Consider the following 22,234-nt stretch of genomic DNA (forward strand, 5'->3'; position numbering starts at 1 on the left):
CCAGTGAATACTGTATTTATCTTCTCAAATGCAGAGAAGAACCTTTTGCACAGATTTGGACAAGAATTGATATAAAATATGGTTAATTTCTCATCCATCTTTGGATATCTGTTGGCAAATTAAACATTATGTCAAATATGTTTGTTTTGAGACTGCAGGTAGTTCTCAACTTACAACTACAGTTCAGTCCAAAATTGTCATTGCTAAGCAAGACAGCTGTTAAGTGAATTGCACCCCATTTTGTGGTCTTTTTGCCACAGTTGTGAAATGAATCACTGCAATTGTTAAACAAATCTGGCTTCCCCCGTTAACTTTGCTTGTTGAAAGCCAGTGGGAAGGTTACAAATGGTGATTACATGACACAGGACAGTGCAACTGTCATAACTACATCCCAGTTGTAAAGTGTTTGAATTTTGACTACATCACCATAGGGATGCTGCAAAGGTCATAGCTAGAAAAGTGGTTCTAAGTCTGTGTCTATTATAAATTCACATTGTCACTAAACAAATGACCTTATGCTCTCCAGTTATGTTTGATTAGAGAGTTTAGGATTATTGGCTGTGAATTATGACACGTAAAATGCAACATAAATAGAAGCCTTCAGATTGATGAAGACAACCTAGCAAGAACAGCATCCATTCTCACTCAAATTGTTGAAATTTTATCTTCATATCTTCTAACTTGGAGACAGAAAAATAATAGGATATATTAAGATTCACTTAAAATATTAAAGCTCTTGGTACCACTCTTATCTCAATTGTACTCATAATCTTTAATGGAGATATTTCCTTGTCTTTGGTCAAATTGAATAGGATTTACGTGGGTTACACAACATCCAGAAGATCACCTTTGGCTTATTACTAAGTTACTATCTTACCATTCCTAAAATATATTTTAATTTATGAAATATACCAGTTAAGTACCAGTAAAATATTTTGTATTTTAAAACAGGAAAAATAGGAGTTGAAGTGCACCTATCTTCAACTTGCCAAGGTTGAGGAATAGTGTTTTAAAATATTTCCTCACTGCTTCTCAAAAGATTGATGGAAATTGCATACTGGAGTCTGATTTTATTGAAAAATATGTTCCTTTGTTAGAATAAGTCATCCACATCTTCCTTAGACAAGAGGCTTATGAATTAACTTGTAAAGCTAATATAGAAAAATGATTCATTAGATGCTGAGCATAACTGATTTATTAATACACCTGGATAAATTAAGTGGTATTTCCACTATTTAAGCCTATTGCCCATTCCCATTTGATCCATATTTTTTTATCATGAAAGCAGTATACTGTTTTGACAAACACTAAGGATTTGCAGATGTTTTCTGATCAGAGAAGACTCAAACAGTTAGTTTCTAGATGAGCTGATTATTTTATTATGAAAGTCATACCTGTAACACAATTTTGCATTTCAGCTGGCCTCTGCAGAATGCTTCCGGACCAGATGCTTCACTTTAGAAATGTGTGTAGTTAAGATTGAAAGCATTCAGTAATTGAAAAGACATACAAAGAAGTAAATGATAAAAGGGATGAACAATGACCCTCAAATTGAGCCAACTGACAATCCAGGTCTCTGCAGTAATAGATCCATGCATTCTGCTTCCCAAAATATTCTAATTCCAGTTTTGTTTTAATTGACATAGATTGAAACTTCAGCCAAGCAGAATGATACAGAAGACTCTGAAGTTTGTGTTGTTCCTGCTCTTGATTCTTCCAGTCTTCCAAGTACCCTCAGTGATATTCCCTGTGTACCTGTGCTAGTGAGAGAAAAAGATAGTGAATTGGTAAGGATGGAAAACCTCTTTCTATATATTTTCCTTGGAAATATAAATACGTTCAATTTGGAATCTGGTATTTGTTTGTAACTACAGGAATGTCGGTTGTTCAGTTCCTCTTATATCTGAAAATCTGTTTCCCAAAATGTTCTAATCTTGATTTTGTTTTAAATTGACATAGACTGAAACTTCAGCCAAGCAGAGTGATACAGAAGACGCTCAAGTTTGTGTTGCTCCAGCTCTTGATCCTTCCAGTCTTCCAAGTACCCTCAGTGATACTCCCTGTGAATCTGTGCTAGTGAGAGAAAAAGATAATGAATTGGTAAGAAGGGAAAACCTCTTTGTATATATTTCCCTTGAAAATATAAGTACGTTCACGTGGAATTTGTTTGTAACTACAGGAATTTTTGTTGTTCAATTCCTCTTTTGCCTGAAAATCTGTTTCCCAAAATGTTCTAATCTTGATTTTGTTTTAAATTGACATAGACTGAAACTTCAGCCAAGCAGAGTGATACAGAAGACGCTCAAGTTTGTGTTGCTCCAGCTCTTGATCCTTCCAGTCTTCCAAGTACCCTCAGTGATACTCCCTGTGAATCTGTGCTAGTGAGAGAAAAAGATAATGAATTGGTAAGAAGGGAAAACCTCTTTGTATATATTTCCCTTGAAAATATAAGTACGTTCACGTGGAATTTGTTTGTAACTACAGGAATTTTTGTTGTTCAATTCCTCTTTTGCCTGAAAATCTGTTTCCCAAAATGTTCTAATCTTGATTTTGTTTTAAATTGACATAGACTGAAATTTCATCCAATCCGAATGATACACAAGACGCTCAAGTTTGTGTTGCTCCAGCTCTTGATTCTTCCAGCCTTCCAAGTGCCCTCAATGATATTCGCTGTGTACCTGTGCTAGTGAGAGAAAAAGATACTAGATGGGTAAGAATGGGAAAACCCTTTGGATGTATTTTCCTTGGAAATATACGTAGGTCCAATTTTGAATTTTGAATTTATTTGTGACTGCAGAAATGTCGATTGTTCAGTTTCTCTTATGTCAGAAAGTCCTACTCCCTGGGAATTAGTTGAAGTTTAAACATATATGGTAGGCAGCAATCTGTAAAAGATTATTTTGTGTGTCCTCCGCTTCCCTTTGTTGTCTTAATCTATCTGTTTTGTTTCATTTATCTGTAGTTGTACACTGCTCCTTTTCATTCATTCATTCCCCATCAAATACAAATAAATCAAGGCAATGAAAATATCCAACACACCTTCTTCTTATTTTTCCCACAACAACAGGCTGAAAACCAGAGAAGATGGGCACCTGAAGATTATCAGGAGCCACCCTGGACTGTGAACCAAGCTGACCAGTATCATAAAGTCTCTGAATGTTACAAAGATTCAGTAAGTTGATTCTGGTCAAAATGAAAAAAATGTTAGTAAGAAAAAATAAAACCTAGGTGTGGGATATGAATGAAGAGTGAATGAGGGGTATAGAGAGGAGGAGAAACAGTTGCTTCCAAGAAAAGCAAAGACCTACGTTGACACTTTAAAGCATGTTCTACTTGCTCCCCTGTAGATATGTACAAGGCCTATAGTTCACGTAGTTTATTATTTGGAAAAATTAAAGGGTGAGCTCAGTATGTTTCAGAATAGAAAAAGAGAGAATTGTGCCCTGTGGATAAAGTTAAACTTGAAATGGGGGAAAAACATAATGCATCACAATTATACAGTGGAACTAGATAGCATTCATAGGCCAGGAAGCTAAGAGATGATCATTTTAGCCTAGAGTTTAGTATTAATGACACACTGAATTTTCATGAGTGATTCTGAGTTAGAAATTGAAAAAGATGGATTTGTCTTTATTTTTTATTGGATGGTCTCATTCTTTTTTCAGGTGTCTACTTCTATTTCTTCTAATGAAAAACATAATATTGAAAGCCTGGTAGAATCCAAGTCAAGTTTTCAAAAGATTCATCACAGCACCAATTCCAAACATTCTAGTAAAAATCAGACCTCAAGAGACTTACATTGTCGAAGTTCAAGATCCTACGGCAGGCAAGATTGTAACTCAAGATCTTCTGGCAAGAGAGACCCATCCACTGAAAGACAGGACAGAAGTTCAAAATTATCCTGTAGGCGAGAACATAGTTTAGGATCTTCCCACAAACAAGAAAACTCCCCTCAAAGAGACAAGCATAAATCAGAAACTTCTTCCAGACAAGAACCCTCTTCTCAGAAAGGGGACTGTAGCCCAAAAACCTCTCTCATGCAAGAACATGGTGTGAAGGCAACGGGCAAGCGAAAGCGTACTTCAAGATCCCCTCCCAAAAGGAAACAAAGTTCAAGATCTACGCAGTTGGATAGGTACTTTGGATAGCTAATGTGTTTGTGTGTTTTTAAGGAATCGGGCAAGTAAGAAAAAGTAGGGCCACATGGATAGGACAAATTAAGAAAAGGACCATGATAAAAAAAAAAAACAGGAATTCTCATAGCAAAAAGGAAATAGTAGCTGGATATATTCAGATTACGTGCATTGGCTTCTGGTTGCCCTCTGGGTGCGATTCGAGGTGCTGGTAATTACATGGCTTAGGCCCGGGGTACTTGTGAGACCACCTGCTGCCATTGTCAACCTCCCTTCGCCTGGTTCGTTCCCACAGAGTTGACCTCCTAAGGGTTCCATCGGCTAGGCAATGCTGGCTGGCGACCCCCAGGGGGAGAGCCTTCTCTGTGGGTGCGCCGACCCTCTGGAATGAACTGCCTCCGGAGCGGCGGACGGCCCGTGGCCTTCGGTCCTTCCGCCGTGACCTGAAGACATGGATGTTCCAACAAGCGGGCCTGGACTGACTATGGTTTTAAATTTGGTTTTTATTGGGTTAAATTGTCATTTATTTATTACATCCATTGTTTAATTCTTTTTTAAATTTTGTACTTTATGTTTTTTAATTTTTTATTGTTGTGAGCTGCCCTGAGTCCTTGGGGAGAAGGGCGGCATATAAATTTAATAAATCTCAATCTCATCAGACTGAGATACAGACATTTCCACATAAAGCACCAGCTTTGCCCTCAGACATTTTGTATTATTTTTTTACTTCATTGCTGCATCTTCACTGTGTTTCGCCCTCCCATTGAGCCAATTAGTACTTCATTCAGGTGACAAATGTCTTTAACTAGTGAATATGTTTGTTTTTAGTTTGTGAGAGTAAGACTCAATCTTACGTTCTTAGCCATCTTGAATTTTAAATGTGATGTATTAGTTAAGTCAGATGCAGAAGAATGCTACTGCTCAAATGAGTCCTTTTCTTCCCCCTTCAGGTGGAAAGAAGTTGGGAAGTTGGAAAGAAGTTGTGGCTGCCATTGTCATTGCCATTGTCAGCAGAGCTGCATTCCATCTCGAGAGAGTTTGTGGCAGAGATGTTGCTCTCCTCATTTAACTTGTAAAATAAAACACCTCCATGTTTCCAAAGGTTTGGTTTTTCTGAGGATTCTGGTTTTATGTCAGAAATAGTTCAGAGTGTAACCTATTCTGTTCTCATTGAAGGGACTGAGTTTTAGTACCTTTAGGAGGGTTTCTTAACAAATTATCGTGGTTTAGCTTTTTCTCTTAAGCTTCAACCAGAGGTTACAATTGAATGCTTTTTTCTTGATAATGTGATCTCCAAAAGGAAAACTATGGGCGGAGCTTAGTATTGAATTAATAGAAGTGGCCAATGGGGATGCCTATGGGAAGCCCAAGATTATCCAGCAAATTGAAAGGCATGTGTCATAAGTTTATTGAAGCGCCTTTCAATGTCGGCAGGAATAATTACATCTTGTAAGGAATTCAAGACATTGATTGAACTTTTTATGAAGAAATCCTTCCTTCCGTGAGAACATGATTATATTTTGGAAAAGAACTTCATAAATTAAGAACAAAGTAATAATTGGGCCTTGTTGAATATCTTTTTGGATAAAGATCTCCAAAATTACGTGGAAGGATATATGACTACAATTTAAATGTCATTTATATTGTGCCTTTAATTTTTTTTTACAAATAACTCAAAACTGGTAAACTATCTTAACACACCTTCCTCCTATTTTCCTCACAACAACCCTGTGACTTGGGTTGGGCTGAGAGTGATTGACCCAAATTCACCCACCTGGCTTTCATGACTAAGTGGGACTTGAATTCATGGTCACCTGCTTTCTAGCCTAGTGCTTTAACCGCTAGACCAACCTGGTTCTATACCAGTATTTTATTTTTTTTATTTTATACCACTCTGATATTGTTTGCTACTTCTTTGTTTGCATTTGTATTGTTTTGGTCTTGGAATAGAAAACCAAGCATCTCTATGAAGGAAATAATAATCTGTGTCTGATTTTGTTTTTATTTCACAGAAATAAGTAATGTCTATGGAATGCCATACCACTTTTCTCCAGAGAGATCTATTGCGGTAAGAAAATATGGTTTTATCCTACTGCTAGGTGAGGGTGAAGAGAAACTAATAAATGATATCATATCAGAAGAGGTGATGCAAAGATTAAAGTGTATTCCCACTTCTTCCATTACGATGAAAGGAAATTCAGACTGTCTGCTTTAGGAATTAACATAAAGGTCATGTTAATTCTTGGGCATTGAGGGCCACAGAGGATGGACTTTGTAACTCTTGAAACATGTTTTTGTAATGCTGTTGCTCTGGCTAATTCGCTTGGGTTTTCTTCTATTTTAAATTTGCTTTTTCAGTTGCATTGCTGATAATTTTCCATAAGTCTTAATCTTCAAGAAAAAGTCTCTCTTTTCAGAAACCAGGACCGGCACTAGAGCATTCAGCACGCTGTAGATAACAGTTTCATTTTTAGCTGTTCTCAAGCCTCCAACCTTGAGAAGCACTGAGAATGTATCTTACCCAAACCCATTTTGATGTTTTTTGTTTGCCGATGTTTCTTTCTTTTACCTTTATTCAGATTACAACACTCTTCTTTATGGCTATGCTGTAATTCTCGTGATGTAACTGAACAGATGACTATTTCTAAAACAATCAGCTTTTGCTTTGAAGTTCTTTGTTCTGCTAACTATAAAAGTAAATGTAATCCATTTCTGCGGGTTCCCCCTTTTCATAGGCAGACCAGACTTTATCAGAGTACTCTAAATGATCTTCGGATTTGGTTGCTTATTGGAAAAGTAAACCTAGGGCCAGATTTGGCCATCAGTATCCAGCCCAATTTTTCTTATTTTTTTATCTTTTGCTCCTAGGAGAGGCAAAGTTGGTAGGAGACCCTAGTGTAGGACAAAGATACCAGGCTGCAATTAATATTTCACTATCAGTTCAGGAATCTACCTTCAGGAATCTCCTGGAAACTTATTTGATAGCAATCACATACATTGTTTATGTTTTGATTGGCCTTTTGGTATTTTGAGTTCTATTACCAATTTTCACGTGTCTATTATATGATTATAGGGACATGGTGGCTCAGTGGGTTAGGACGCTGAGCTTGTCGATCAGAAGGTCGGCAGTTTGGCGGGTCGAATCCCAAGTGCCGCGTAGCAGAGTGAGCGCCTGTTACTCGTCCCAGCTTCTGTCAACCTAGCAGTTCAAAAGCACGTAAAAATGCAAGTAGAAAAATAGGGACCACTACGGTGGGAAGGTAACAGCGTTCCGTGCGCTTTTGGCATCTAGTCATGCCGGCCACATGACCACAGAGACATCCTCGGACAAGCGCTGGCTCTTCGGCTTTGAAACGGAGATGAGCACCGGCCCCTAGAGTCGGAAACGACTAGCACGCATGTGCGGGGGAACCTTTACCTTTACCTATTATATGATTGGTAATACCTTTAAAATTAAGTATGTGTGCTGTTGTGAGGAACATGTGGGACCTGGTGGCATGGGAAAGCAGGCCTAGTGACTATGGAGTCCCGGATGGCTAGGTAGTAGATGGGGGGGCCTCTGCAGTGGTTCTGTGGTCAGTCATAAGGTTGAACAACCGTGAGAGCTCTACAGCTGCCATGATTTTGAAACCAGGTTGCAACTAACTTTTGCAGAGTCTGTCATAACTGTGAACCATCGCTAATTAACCAGTTGTAAATTGAGGACTACCTGTATTGCATTGTATGTATGTAGAAACGCTGAGATGTTGGTGTTAGGTCATTTTGTGGCCCTATAACATGAAATATACCAGAAATTGGGGTGGATACTGTATAAAACCCAGCAGTGGGCATTGAGAGGGTGTACAAGCTTTAAGAGAGATCTCCTTGTATTCTTTCTTCTGCAGAATAAAATCAAGTTTACAATCCCCCCCTTGGTGTGCTCAAGGGCATACCAGTATCGGGTTGGGACAACAGGATGAATAACGTATAATTTAGTAGTGTTGCAACTCCTAGAATTGCCATTGACAGAACCTAGCAGCCTTTCTTCACACATTCGTTATGCTTGTATGCAAATAATTAGGTTAAATTGGTTGTTTCAGTAAATCTCTAGTGGCTTTCTGGTATTATCTTAGCACTTGCCTTTGGGATCCTAACATGATCTTTTCTCCTCTGGGCCTGTAGGATGAAAAGGAAAGAAGAGAGAGCAGACAATTGGTGGAACCTACGATAATTAAAAAGAAAAAAAAAGCAACATCAAAGACTGAAAGAAAGGTTTTGAAGATAGTTTATAATACATATGGATTTGCAGAGGCTATGTGAAATAAGCCATATCTTAATTATATACATGCTTTTGATTGTGTAAACATATATATGCATAGACAGCTGTGGGGAGTAAAGGAGAATGTCACATGTCATAATGCATTCACAGGTATGATGTGATTAAGTATTGTACACAATGAAAGTTAACATCCAAAAATTCCCTTTAACTTACATCTAGTTTCTCAGAATACAAGTAGTCCTTGACTTACAACCGGTCATTTAATGACTATTCAAAATTAACACCATTTTTATGGTCCATAAAGCATTTCGTTATCATAAAAAAAATTGTGCTGCTCCCCTCCCAGTCACATATTTGCGATCTGGGTGCCTGGTAACCATTCACACTTAAAATCGGTTGTCAAGTGCCCCACAATGTGATCTCCATTTAACCCCAGAAAGTCAGTGGGGAAGCCAGCAGGGAAGGTTGCAAGCTGCTGCCATCAGCAGAAGGATTTCCCTTGCATGCATGAAGGAGTATTCTTGTGCTGGGCTGGAGAAACAAAAGCTCAGATTCCAAAGACCTGACCTTCGTTTCTCCAACCCGCAGGAAGCTCTCAAAGGCTAGGGAACTGGTCTTTTTTTGCCCCAGAAAGGCAGGGGCAACTTAGCAGGATGATAGGCAGTGGCAGAACCAAGAAAGGCAGGGGGCAAGTGTTTTCCTTCCCCATTTGTTTTTTTTTTTTTTGTTTTTTTTGCTGGCAAGACAGCTGTTTGTGGGCCCTGTCTGAGGGCCATCCAAGGGATGGGAAGGATCTTGGGATGGGGTAAGCCTTAGGAGGCTTGACGCAAGTGGGCTTGCGTCACTTTCAACCCTAATGGGCAGGCTTCATTACAGTTATAACTCGAGGACTCTCTGTATTGGAAAGTTGGATCTACTTTGTAGCAAAATTACTACATACATTCTAAACCTTTTCCCCCAAGTATTCAAAATACGAATAGTCTAGTTTTATGCAATCCTTTGTAGCAGTTTTTTTTAAAAAATTGAGGAGGATGTTAGCTTTGTTAATTACATACCTCACTGAGAAATTTATTGAAACAGCCATCAACCAAAAAGAAGAAAACCACCTCTCCTCGCCACCTTAATGCTGAAGGAGAAACTAATTCTTCAGTCTCATCGTGGACTCCTAAGGACCGCTCTGCAGCCGTGCTGGCAAGAAAAGAAGAGCTTGAACAGGTAAGGAGAAACTGAGCTTCCCCACTAGCTGCCAAACATGACTGATGAAGATAACAAAAGAAATGGTAGGGAAGAAAGAAAGAAAGAAAGAAAGAAAGAAAGAAAGAAAGAAAGAAAGAAAGAAAGAAAGAAAGAAAGAAAGAAAGAAAGAAAGAAAAAGAAAGAAAGAAAGAAAGAAAGAGAGACACTTTAAAAAACTAGTTTTGGAGTCAGAGGACTTAGCTTGTGCATTTCACCAGCATGATTTAAGGATTGGGCTTCTTTGTATTCCTTTATTTATTAACAGGCCACTTATATCTGAGACTGCGATCAAGACCTACAAAATCAGGGAACATAAGCACACGTTATAAACTAAATCTTAATTTGTAAATTAGATTCATGATTTGTTTACAGTGAGTATGAAAGGAAGATGGCGCTGATGAAAACATGGTAATGTTGCATGTTTCATTCAAGGTCATCTTTCTTACTCAACATGCCTGCCTTTCATACTCTAGAACAGGTGTGTCAAACTCAATTTCACTGAGGGCCGCATCAGCATTGCGGTTGCCCTCGGGGGGGGGCAGGTGGATGGGTGCGGCCTACTGGGTGGGCGTGGCTGGAGTGCATATGGCCTACTGGGTGGGCATGGCCAGCTCTACATCGTTCACGTCAAGGTTGCCTATAGGGGCCTGGGCAGGAGTGAGACAGATCTGAGGGTCTCTGGCAGAAGGAGGGTCTCTGGGCCAGGGCCAAGGCAGTGGGGGCCGTTCCCTCACTGTTTCCAGGATGGCTTCGCGGGCCACATGAAACCACTTCATGGGCCGGATCCGGCCCTCGGGCCTTGTGTTTGACATGTCTGCTCTAGAAGTTGCTGAACAATGACCATCAACATTTCCACCATTGGCCATCAACTGTGGCTGCTGGAAGAGGTTTTTTTAGAAGGTCCAGCTTTGCCATCCCTGCTTTAAAGAAATAACTTTGTTTTTCAGTGTCTAGTTGACAACCTTTGTTTCAAAGAATTTGTCTTCTCTGTCCAATCAGTGTACATTTTCAGGGTCACGTCCATAGTTGAGCTCAGTGATGTTCCAAATGTGGATGGGGCTGTGACACAAGGGGAACTTTACCTGTATAGACTGAATTTATTGTTGTTCAACAGACTCTTCTGAATTCTGATCATTTGAAATAATACTGCTACTATTCACATGCATACCATACCCAGTTTACTCCAGAAGTGCTTTCTGGGAAAAACAAGAACAAAAATTGCAAACGTGGATGCTTTGTGTATTCTCTACTTTGAACTTTTAAAAACAATGACACATATTTACTTTTATATATTCTTGGGTGCTTCCTAACCCTCACCCCCCCCCCCATTTTATGCTCTTCTGATCATTGCCACGGCCCCAATGATTATAGATGGAGTATCAGTAGTGTGGTCTTAAAAGCATTGCTTATTCATTGGCCTGATGGAATTTGGTCTTTCACTTTAGGCCTACCTGCAGGTCCTTCTCAACTTTGGAATAATAGCCATGATGCTGGTAGAAAAGGAACCCTGCATGATAGAAGCAATGAGCTCAGCACTACGAGCTAACCTGAGAAAGATTGGAGAGTACTATGAATGCCTGCTAAAGAACTACATTGACAGCTTAACTGAAGCCAGCTGAGAAGACATCACATTGCCAAATCTGCCTGATGTAACTGAAGCGTTTTCTAAGCCAGTTAAGCTTTCTATTCTTCAGGCCTGGGATAAAGCCGTAGCCTTGGAGAAGGCCTCCTTTTGGCAGCAGAGCTGAGGAACCACATTCTCCTGCAATAGCTACAAGAGTGCAGAAGTGACAGCTAGCAGATTTGAAAGCATGATTGTAATATCAATCCAAGAACTTTGGAAGAGAAAATTGGGAGGAGGGAAACAAAAAACTGTAAAAGGTTGAGTGTGATGCCTAATGGATTCTGAATGGCTCAGGCAACTCAGGTCAGGCGGTAACTGGAGTAGGAATAGAACCTATTAGATTTATACTTGTTACATGGAAACATCACATGTTATTTGTAGTAGACGTTCTTTTTTAGGGTATTAAAATACCGTTGAGCAGTTTTGAATGTTGGTCTGTGCAGAAGCAAGCTGGAGAAGATCTCTGTTTTGTGATGTTCCAGTAATAAGAAAAGCCCTGGTAAAAATAGCATTTGCTCTTTTAAAATCTATGAAGTAGCATTTTTTAAAAGAAATAAAATCATTTTGGGACCACTTATCTCTCAGAGCTGCCTTTTTTGGTGAGTTTGCCTTCAGGGTATTGTTCCTATTCAGACATATATTTCTTAAGCTTCTGGTTGAGGTTACCAAGTTAAGCATTCAAATAAGATAATGCAGACTTAATCCATTTTTTCTTTATCTCAGCATCTTTTCAATATATATTTTATGTGGAACTTTGGACAATAAATAAAGGTCCACCATAGGGTTTTAAGATTTTATGTACACCAAATAAAAGGGCTACTATTTAGATCATATTATAGCATTCTCTGCATTAGAATACATACAGTATGTTGCTCCTTCTTTAATCTTCATGTGGTATAAATCACTTTCTGCAGTCTCTCATTTTTCCAGTTATGTTGGGCTAGCAACATGGCTTAGAGCTAGAAAATTTCTATATCTTATTTTTGGAAGAAAATTAAATGACCTGCCATACTGGCCTGATTTTAACTCATCAGCTAAGGGACGCTTCACACAAGGAAATATAGCAAAAACAAATGTATGGCTGATGGGTGGGAAAATAGGACAATCCCCCAAAATGGAATAGCATTGAATCCATATACAGCTTCTTAGCAAGATCCAGTGTAAGTAATAATTGCCGTTTAACCCATCTTATAGTCTTCCTAGTGTTATTCCCACAGAAGCAGGATCCGCTTTTCAGGTCAACAAACGCCATCTTGCATAATCAAATGCAGCTGGCTCATGTCTGCATTTTGATGGAGATGGCTGTAGAAAAAAATTGGTTGCAAGAAAAAAATCCCTGACTGGCTTGTCGCCTGGGCCCGACCTTGGTTTGGTCTCTGTTCAGCTTAGCACTTCCCTGACGGACAGGCAGTATCCCAGAGCACCCACTAGGAGGAGCAGGCCTCACTGCCTGCTGTCTAACTGGTAAAGGCATTACATTTCCCCCTAATATAAAACAAGACTTCATGGCAAAGAAAGGACATTTTTATAAAGCATTATTACATGATGGAGTTTTATTCCTATCTGTCCCAAAATTTTTGTTGATAGCTAGATTTCAGTCTTTTAAGTTCTGATATTACAAATTGCTTATTAATCACAGATAAACACATAAATGTTATTTATACACAGAGACTAAAATACCAACATCCAATTTCTGCTGGTTAACGATCGCAATAAAGTTGATTTGATCCGAAACATCAGTTAAATTGTTAAAATTATACTTATTAAACTACGTAGTGAATAGCTGATTTTCAAAACAAACTGAAACACTTAACGCAAATGACAAATTCCAAGTAACAAGATACAACTGTAGTCATTTGAATTTTCCAGAATTCTTCATCAGCAAATGTGGTGTGCAAAGGAAAAATGGGAAAGGGCTAATTTACTACTTTGGCACCCCCTAATTTAAGTCAGTGTGTGACTCTGGCCAATGCATACAAGGGACCTAGCTGACATTTCAATGTAGTTCTGACCTAAGGCAGTCTGAATATCCTTTTAGTTCCTGATCTGCATGGCTGGTTGTTGAATTTTAGGAAGATAATACTGTAGGATATTTGTATTAGGTTTGTCTGGGTAGTCCTTCTGATAGTTCAGAAAATAACCATGTTTTCTGGTAGATATCTTTTGTTTACAGTTGAGGAAAGGCCATTAAACAAATCAGACACAATTTCTAAACTCCCATTCCACTTGCCTCTTCTATGGCTTTTACCTTATGCTTTTATTAGCTTTTCCTGTAATAGGAAGCAGTTGTTCTCCGCCTTCCCTTAAAATCTCTTCGTGTCTTAAAGCTAGTTTGAAGCAGTATTAAAAACTGATCGTATATTGACCATAATTTAGCTCACGGAGGATCAGTTTCTGATCCTTTTGGGACTGCACTCCAATTTGTCATCTAACTCACTGTTGAAATAATTGGCTATACAAATGACTACAGGGGAGGTGAGGAGAGCTTTGGCCTGTGGCATATTACTATTTCATGGTGTTTATGTCTTATCAACAAAGGATTTGTAGGAGCTTCTATGTATTGGGAAAAGATAGCCCATAACTGAAAGGAGAATTTCTAATTTGGCAAAACCACTGGAAAAAAAGTTTTCCATTTCTATTAAAACCCAATGAAGATGCTCCAAGATTTGATATATGAGCTTCCGGAAACATTACCTAATAACTCTGTTAATGCATTCCATTCTCCAATTAACATTTATATTGCAGATCCTGTCCAAGGGGAGGAGCTTTATAAATAGCTGTGAAATAAAAAGATTAAATCTATCTACTTTGTATCCAAATTTTTCAAGCCTTCAAGAAAGCATTTTCTTAAAATAATCAATGAAAACTTCGATCATTATGCTACAAAATCACCATCCTTTTGTCCTCTTCCTTCAGCCTAGCAAAATTGAAGGGAAACAGCATTCCTTCTTTTTGACTCCTGACCACCTCTCAAACCCTAAAATGAGAATTTGGTTTTGATTTAATTGACTTAATTTCACAAGAGAAGTATAAACATGGCTGTCAACAGTCGAGTCAGAGGAAAACAATTCTTGTTGTTTTTTTTAATTCCAAGAAGCTTCCAGTACGTTAGGGAAGACTTCCAAAGGAAAGTCTAATTTCTGCCTCTTCTTTTTCAGTTAACATCATCTTCTCCTATTAATCTTTCCCAAGCAAAGTGTTACTATGCAAATGGACCTTCCTTTTAGCAGCATGAATGTGTATGTGATCTCTATGAATGTAAACCTTGTGCCTTCACTGCTGTAACAATACATTTCTTATGGCCTGCCACATCTGATGTTATTTTTCTACCCTTCTTGTCTATAGTTGAACTTGCTGTATGCTCCACCAAAAGTGAATCACATCTCCAAACTGCTTACCTCGCCCACTTTTCTTTGAACTCACTCTTAATCTGTCATTGATTTGAAAACATTAAAATCTCTATAAACTGTTGCTTCAATTCCTGTGTATCTGACCCACTGATCTGACATTAGCCTCAAATCTCATTTGATAAATTTTTTATTTCATTGTTTTAACTTCTAGAACATACACATCTGTGTAATAACATATAGTCTACAACATCCAATCAGAACTGCTGCTATAGGAGGCCCCAGTTTGTAACAGTGACTTAATATTCCAACTACAAGTGTGTGTTTAATTACAGTCTTGATAAAGTGTGGGAGTCAGCTGCAGACATTCAAATGAGGCTGTATCTGATGCTGAGATAGGAAATCTGAGTCAACATGAAAATAAGTCCTGTAGCATAATGTTTTGGAAAAACATCTCAAGTACAGAAAACAAGTATAAGATCAAACCTGTTTCCTTGACAGGTGAAAGAGCATTAAGTGGTTAGTTTCTTCAGAGCAAACTTGGAGTAATCATCCTGTCAACCTGAAATACTCCCTGTGCTTGGCAGAGCCAAGGTTGAATACTGTAGCTTTTCCCCAATATCAAACCTAAATACAGTAATATAGTCTGAGAAGCAGGTAGCCTTTTTTTCTTTCTTCAGCATCTATCTAATGAAGAAAAATTAAAGTGCTGACTTGTTAGAAATAATTCTCCATGGCATCCAAAATTATAAAACAAATGCTGACTTTTTTGTCTGCTTTTTTGGACTTAAAATTATCAGCCTTGCAGCAGGAAGAGAATGGGAATGTATGCATACAACCATATCAGAAACCAGGTTTCTGATACTAATTTTAATCTATTCACTGTAGAAGATGATCTGCTTTCATTACTATCTCTTTCCCCTTTGCTTTACTCTGTTCAGATGGCTGTTGTCTGTCTGCTAGGATATACTACAGTGTTTGCTGTTGGCTCTTGCTCTGGCAGCCCACCCCATTCCTTTCCCAAGTGTTTCCTGCTCCATGTTGGTGAAAGCTACACATCTGGAACCAGGCTTTGGAATTGGCTTCCCAAAGAAGAAGCCTTCTGGCTCGGAGTCAGATGAAGATGAGGATGAGCAAGTTAGGTACTTGGCATCATCTTGTTCCATAGTAGCTTCCTGTTCCCCATTGCTGCCTTCATGCATTCTGTCTGGAAAATCCATAATTAATACAGATGCCTGTGAGGTTACAGAGGGTCTGCTTTTGAAGTGGAAGTCTGCTTGTTGCTGAGATGTCTCTTGAAAATATGTTTTCAAATTGTGACTATCCCTCACAACTGTGGTGCTCCAAGCTGTGTCCATGGGATGAGAGATGGAGATTCGTACATCCTCTTGAGGTGAAACAGTCAAGGACTCAAATACATGAAGCTGTGGGGTGATAGTTCTGTTTCTGAAAGAAATTGATTCCTCTTGGCTGTCAAACTCAGCATACACTGAGGGATTCCCACATGAGTGAAGCCTTTCAGTCACTGCAAAGGGAATTAAAGATTAGCAGTTATGAGAAGTGAGGATGATCCTGATTACTGAATAATTCCTAGAAAACATTCCAACAACCATTTTCTGGTATCAGTGAGTTAGCAAGTGGTTGAAATGTCCAGGCTTGTTCACACATTGCTGTACTTTATAGGTTATTTTTACTCTGGTTTCTTGTATAAAGTGTAAAAGCTTGATTCACAGAATCTGCTAAGACAGACACGTCAAACTCGCGACGTCACGTGACGCTGCGCAACGTATCGGAGCTTTTTCGCCATTGCCGGCAACGGGGTGGGCATGGTTTCCCGATGACGTGTCCGGTCCACGGGCCGGCAATTTGACACCCCCGTGCTAAGACATAAATCATGGCTTAGAAACTACAGTAGCTAAGGCCCATGTACCACACAGAATCAAAATCAAACATTATGGCTTTGCATTTTTTAACTCAGGTAAGGGTTCCAGTTATTCTATGAAGCCATTTCATAGATTCATTGAGTTGGAGTCATTTAAGTTACAGAGTTCCGCTCACTGCAGGAATCCAAATTAAAGCTCTGTCTGAAAGCTGTTTGAATCAAAGGAAAGCTCAGTATTTTTTTCCCCCTGTCTTTCTAGTTGTAACTGCTCTTAAATTTTGATTATTATTTAGTTAGAATCTGATATGCCCTAATGTGACTGTATAATCTGTCCTAGAATTTTGCCTGGTCTGTAGTTCCCTGCATTCTTCTTTTTCCTGTTTTTGAAGATAAGAGATAACTGTCCTTCTGTAGGCACTTTCACTAAACTGGTTCTGCAGGATTTCTCAAAGAGAATGTATAATCATATATAATCCACCAATTATGTTGACCAGACCATCAGCAAATTGCTTTTGTATTCCATTCAAATTCAAGTAGACAATTCTTATATTTTTATCAAGCTAGACCTGGAAACCTGCTTCTTCAAACAGTTCTTCATAACTGGCTGAAGAAGAAAGTGACTGAAAATAGGAATCAATTAGTTCTGCCCTTTTTGTTGTTAATTCTCTGTTAGTTTTATGTGCTGTTCATGAAACAACTGGAACGCTGCTTCTTTGAAACATCTGATTATTCTTAGCATCTTTAATTGTAGTTTTCTCATCTACATTCCACATGTAGTCTTCCATGTTTGCACGCTTCTTTTCTTCTCTCTTAATGAGTGTCCTTTTTAACTTTTCAAATCTTCACTAAGCTTTTGGGGAAATTATATTGGCTTTTTCTGCTAGCTACATTCCCCCCCCCCTCATTGGAATTCTTTGCAACTGTGCTTTTAAGACCTTGTGTTCTATAAATTCTTATTTATCTTTCCCAATTTTTTTGGTATTCATTACTGTTCTGAATTCATTAAAATATGTAATCACTACATTGAGCATTAGTTTCTATTAATTTCAAGAATTCCAGTATTATATTGACATTTTCATCCGAAGGTACCATTTCTACTATTATTGCTATTGTTGTCTGTCCTGGAAACTACCATCAAGTCAATGATTGTTTGGCTATTTTTGAAGTCTTAGAACCTCACAGATTTTCTTCCCACTTAGCATATGTTCATCTGCAATCTCTGTGAGAACAGACTGACAATAGTTGTCAGCTGCCTTCTTCCTATGTCAGCACACTGGCATAGATTGCCTTCAAATGTGCAGTGATAGAAGTCAGTTGGAAGTTCAGCGGAAGTATATTGAGGATACATGACTTACAGAATCTTAAATAAGACTGCACAAGACATTCAATGATAGAAAAATCTTCATTTGGGCAGGATCAAATAGCAGCGGTTCCACCCAAAGCTCGAGAGGATGACATGCAAAACCCTTACCAAGTGCACCTCCCCTTTCCTCACAGCCATCTCTTTGAGTTCTCGCAGTTTCAGAGGAGCAGTCAGGGCTGCTGTTTCTAGCTCTTGAAATTGGGGTGGAGTCCGGGGATGGAGCAGAGATGAAAGCAGAATCAGAGGAATCTGAGCCACTGGAAGACAAAGCTGATTCTTTTTCCAAACTACAGGCCTCAGAGCAGAAGAGAAGACCATGGTGAATGGTGATCGGCTGACCCAGCAGTGCTTTACGGCAAAGGCTGCAACAGAAACACGAGTCTTTGCTGTGCCAGTGTTGACCTTGTAGTACGATCTGTTTACTGTTGAGGCCTGTGAGAAGAGAGCAATCAGCAATCATTTCCTCTCCTGCATTGTTGCTGGAAAGCTATTTATGTCCTAACTTGGTTGAGAACAATCTGCCTGTTATGTTGCAGACTTTTAAAAGACAGAATAAAAATCAAGTTTCAAAATGTGTAAACAAGAGACAATAAAAGATTAATATTAAATCAGAAGTTTTTATAAACAAGCAGCAGCTTTGCATGCTAAATTAAGTTTTAACATTGTGATGCTTGTCCAAACTTCACAAAGCTATATAGCAGCACTAGAGAGTTTGATTCTATATTACTCTTGTTTTTACTTTTCTTGGTTTATATCTTGGGAGAGGAACCTCTGGCCTTCCAGCTGTTGTTGAACCACAACTTCCAGAATTTTGTATTATCAGGTAGCTTTGAAAACAGATTAAATTCCTACTATAACACTATCTCACATACAATCACTCACTCAGAAGTGAGAAGCACAGATTTCAAAGGAACTTATTCCTTGACAGTAAGTATAAGATTCCAGCCACAAACCAAAATCCACTGAATGTATCCCAGTATCAGCATCTGTCAAACTCCCAGTATCAGCATCTAACAAACTATGATTTAAGCAGTCATCACAGGCAATTAACCATATTATTCAGAGGTATAATACATCTAAAATTGCTACATGCTTGACACCTATTACACTATTTGAAAGCTCCTCAGTGATATGAGTTTGTACTGGGATTTTCCTTTGACCCAAAGAAAGCAAAATACATGTTTAGTATTTGCAACCATAGCATTATCTAAGATACTAGCAATATGTGTGTAATTCTGATTAGACTACCACTACCATTGAGTATTACTGCTTTTGCATAGAATATGACCTGATTCTAGCAGCTGTAAATGAAGCTAACACCTTGAGCTGCCAGCAGCAGAATGGAAAATCTAGTTGTCGTAAACTGGAACATATTTCTATATTTGCAAGTATAAGAATTGTAAGGAGAAGTTGACCTAATTATTAAATTAAACACAAACTGTATCTGTTGTGGTGATATAGGCAGTGGTGGGATTCAGCCAGTCCGCAACAGTTCGGCAGAACCGATAGCTAATTTTTTGTTGCCCAGGCCCAGAATGGACTTCCGGAAGGAGCATCCACACAGAGAACCGCTTGTTCACATATTTGAATCCCACCACTGGATATAGGGCATATTAAAGCTTGTTAATTTCTTTTGTAAAGGTTTGGTAGCAATAATTTGAACTTAGAACTTAACACCTAGTGGTATGGCCATAAAATGGAGACAGCTAATGTAACTTGCTCTTGCTTGCTCTTAGACACATATCATTACAAGAGATCATCATTTAAACACTGATGTTTATGCTATATGTTGATAGTATCATGAAGAATATTAGAAGTATAAAAAGTAATAAGGTCAATCTAACAGGTTATCAAAACAGAGGAAAAGGTGCTATAGTTGCTTCTATCACCAAATGCTTTAGTTTTCCTTTTGAGTGAGTATTTTTCTCATAACACTATGAACACCAAATACATAATAATTAAAATATATACCAGACCAAACTCTGAATCATGAGCATGCAGAAACGTCGTCGCGATGACAGAAGATGAATTATATTCTTATGTACATGCATATGGTAGCTGGTGCAAATCTCTAAATAGCAGGTTTTGTGTCATTTTGTATCTTGATCATGTCACTTCCCCCTCCCCTTATTTTCTCCAGTAGATGTCCATGTTTGTATATCTTTATAATCACGTAGTCCCAAGTAACCTTTGAGTAACACTCAGGCAATCTTCAGGCAAGTTGATACTTCTGAAAAACGGGAAGGGCCGTAAACTCTGTGCACATGCTTCGCTTGCAAGAACATGCCAGATTCACTCTTTAATAGGCAGCGCTAATCTAGATGGAGTGACGATCTGAAGCAGGTTCATACTTTCCTTCACAAGTCTACAGGATTCCTGACCTACCAACAATCTCTCCGCAGGCTTGACAGATATCCGCATAAAGACTCTCAAAGCAAGCACAGCAGCAGGGTTGTCCACCCTTCATCACATATTGCTGAAACCGCAGGGGCAAGTCACACTCGAGACAGCAAAAGTGTTCTTCATGCCAGCGCATGCCTTCTGCCTCCACGCACTCGGAGGTGAAGATCAGCTGAAGAGACATAATAGATGAAAGCTCATATTGCTATGAGCTAGATATTAAGGTGAAATATGCAGTGTACCCTAAGGTAAAAGCATAGGCTACACAACCATTATTTACTCGAGCCTTTGCAGTGACCCTATCCTATAAATCAAGCTTTCTGTTTAAAAATACACCATATTTATCCAATTGACAATGTACTCTTGACATATCTCAAATAGGTCATAATCTATTCTTTAAAAAACTCCAGAGTTATTAGGCTTTAAACCACGTTAAATATGTACACATCATCTACTTTTCCCTGTTTTATTTTGATGTTTCTATGACAATTATCACTACCCAGCACAGTTAAGAATTCTGAAACTCCACCTAATAACTCATTGGTGTCTGCATATTCTAGGTGTTTTATCTTCCTATATCATGTACCTAATTCGCTTCCATATTCCTAATTACAAAATCAAAAAATTGAAGGGAAGCAAAATTAGGAATTTCTACAGGGGATAAGAGAGAGAGATATAGTTAGATCTCTTCCAAAATAAAATCTCTCCAATTAAGATGGGGCAAAAATTAAAAATCCAATTTTATCATGAAAGCTCTCCTACAGGATTGTAGCTCAAGTCTCTTAGTCTGGATTTGGAAATGGCCAGGCTAGATATATCAGCAGATTTAGTTACAAGAGCACAAACATCACCACATACACCTACCTGATCACATGAAGCACAGCGAGGGTGGAAAAATTCTGCATGGTGCCGACCACAAAAAATCTTCTCATTTTGATGGAAGTAAATTAGATCTATGAGTGGCTGCTGGCAAATGTGGCAGACAAAACATGTAGGATGCCACCAGCACTGTTCGCCCAGCTTAGAGGCATACACACCCTGGTCTCCTCTGATTATATTTTTATCACACTAAAAATCAAGCAGAAATAATTCCCTTATCTAAGAGCCTTAATTATAACTTTCTTCCTTCTGTAAACTATTAAGACTGCTATGCATGCTTAACTTCAATAATTAAAATCAAATTATTTTACCCAGGCAATTCAAATTGTGAATGAAAGGTATGTGCAGAGTGCAGTGTTAGCAAATTGCACTTGTTTGCATAGCTGTTTTATCTGTGTAAAGTTCTATAGTGTTTGCCATTTTGTTTAATATATATTGGCTTTCATAACAGAGGATGCAACCACTCTGTGTCCCTCCAACAACTACAAATATTATTTAATCGTCTCTTGCATTTCTAAGATTTCAGTAAACGCTGCCTTCACCTTTTTCAAATATACCTTTTCTGACATAAGGACCTACAACTTCCACCTGCACCTGTAACATTATCCAAAGTTAGTATAACTTCAAAGATCACACTAAGCAGGGAAGACAGGGTTAGAGATAAGCCCAGACATCTTCATAATATGTCCAACATCATGATAAGAATAGCTCACATTTCTGCATAAGTACTCGTGAGCTGTGAGAGGCAGATGACGTAAAACTCCCTGTCCCAGCGATTCCTGCCGCCGCCATGCAGCAAAGCTGCGGAGTTGCTTTCTTTCCTGTTCACCGATGAATGGACAATATTTCTCCTTAAATAAAAAAGGAAAAATGGTGCCAAGATCCAAACGAAGTATCTAGATAAATAGGTATATTTGAGATGCAGTAACAAAACAGAGACAGAGGTTGACCAACTTGCAAATATTTTTGAAGTTTCACTGTAATACCCAAAGATGCTTTTCAGACTTCTTAGATGAGAAGTGAAAAGTTTTCAAGGAAAAAAATCCCTCAAAGAAAGTCCAGTTGCCTTTTGAAAATGATCTTTGGGACAACCATGGCCTGGATGATTGAGA

General features: G+C 38.6%; 2 protein-coding genes across 7 annotated transcripts in view; one reads left to right on the forward strand and one right to left on the reverse strand.

Moving 5' to 3' along the window:
• Positions 1–11,824, forward strand: part of LOC310638631 (uncharacterized protein) — a 42,158-nt gene extending 30,334 nt beyond the window's left edge. For 4 of the 5 annotated variants that reach the window (XM_083359848.1, XM_083359849.1, XM_083359850.1 and 1 more), the window contains 11 exons: positions 1,647–1,787; positions 1,960–2,100; positions 2,265–2,405; positions 2,570–2,710; positions 3,068–3,172; positions 3,666–4,135; positions 5,084–5,235; positions 6,146–6,201; positions 8,295–8,384; positions 9,472–9,606; positions 11,073–11,824. In XM_083359848.1, coding sequence (XP_083215974.1) covers positions 1,647–1,787; positions 1,960–2,100; positions 2,265–2,405; positions 2,570–2,710; positions 3,068–3,172; positions 3,666–4,135; positions 5,084–5,235; positions 6,146–6,201; positions 8,295–8,384; positions 9,472–9,606; positions 11,073–11,246 — 1,746 coding nt within the window. In that variant the 3' untranslated portion in view covers positions 11,247–11,824. Of the gene's footprint in view, positions 1–1,646; positions 1,788–1,959; positions 2,101–2,264; positions 2,406–2,569; positions 2,711–3,067; positions 3,173–3,665; positions 4,136–5,083; positions 5,236–6,145; positions 6,202–8,294; positions 8,385–9,471; positions 9,607–11,072 lie in introns of those variants that run through there. The other variant, XR_014492144.1, reaches the window with a different exon arrangement.
• PRICKLE4 (prickle planar cell polarity protein 4) overlaps positions 11,472–22,234 on the reverse strand; it is a 28,075-nt gene continuing 17,312 nt past the window's right edge. The window contains exons 5-9 of one of the 2 annotated variants that reach the window (XM_083359861.1): positions 21,836–21,973; positions 21,108–21,311; positions 20,229–20,415; positions 17,952–18,275; positions 11,472–16,123 (exon numbers count right to left, since the gene is read on the reverse strand). In XM_083359861.1, coding sequence (XP_083215987.1) covers positions 15,558–16,123; positions 17,952–18,275; positions 20,229–20,415; positions 21,108–21,311; positions 21,836–21,973 — 1,419 coding nt within the window. In that variant the 3' untranslated portion in view covers positions 11,472–15,557. Of the gene's footprint in view, positions 16,124–17,951; positions 18,276–20,228; positions 20,416–21,107; positions 21,312–21,835; positions 22,019–22,234 lie in introns of both variants that reach the window. The other variant, XM_083359860.1, reaches the window with a different exon arrangement.

This window comes from Vipera ursinii, assembly GCF_947247035.1.
Source record: "Vipera ursinii genome assembly, chromosome: 3".
Lineage (NCBI taxonomy): Eukaryota > Metazoa > Chordata > Lepidosauria > Squamata > Viperidae > Vipera > Vipera ursinii.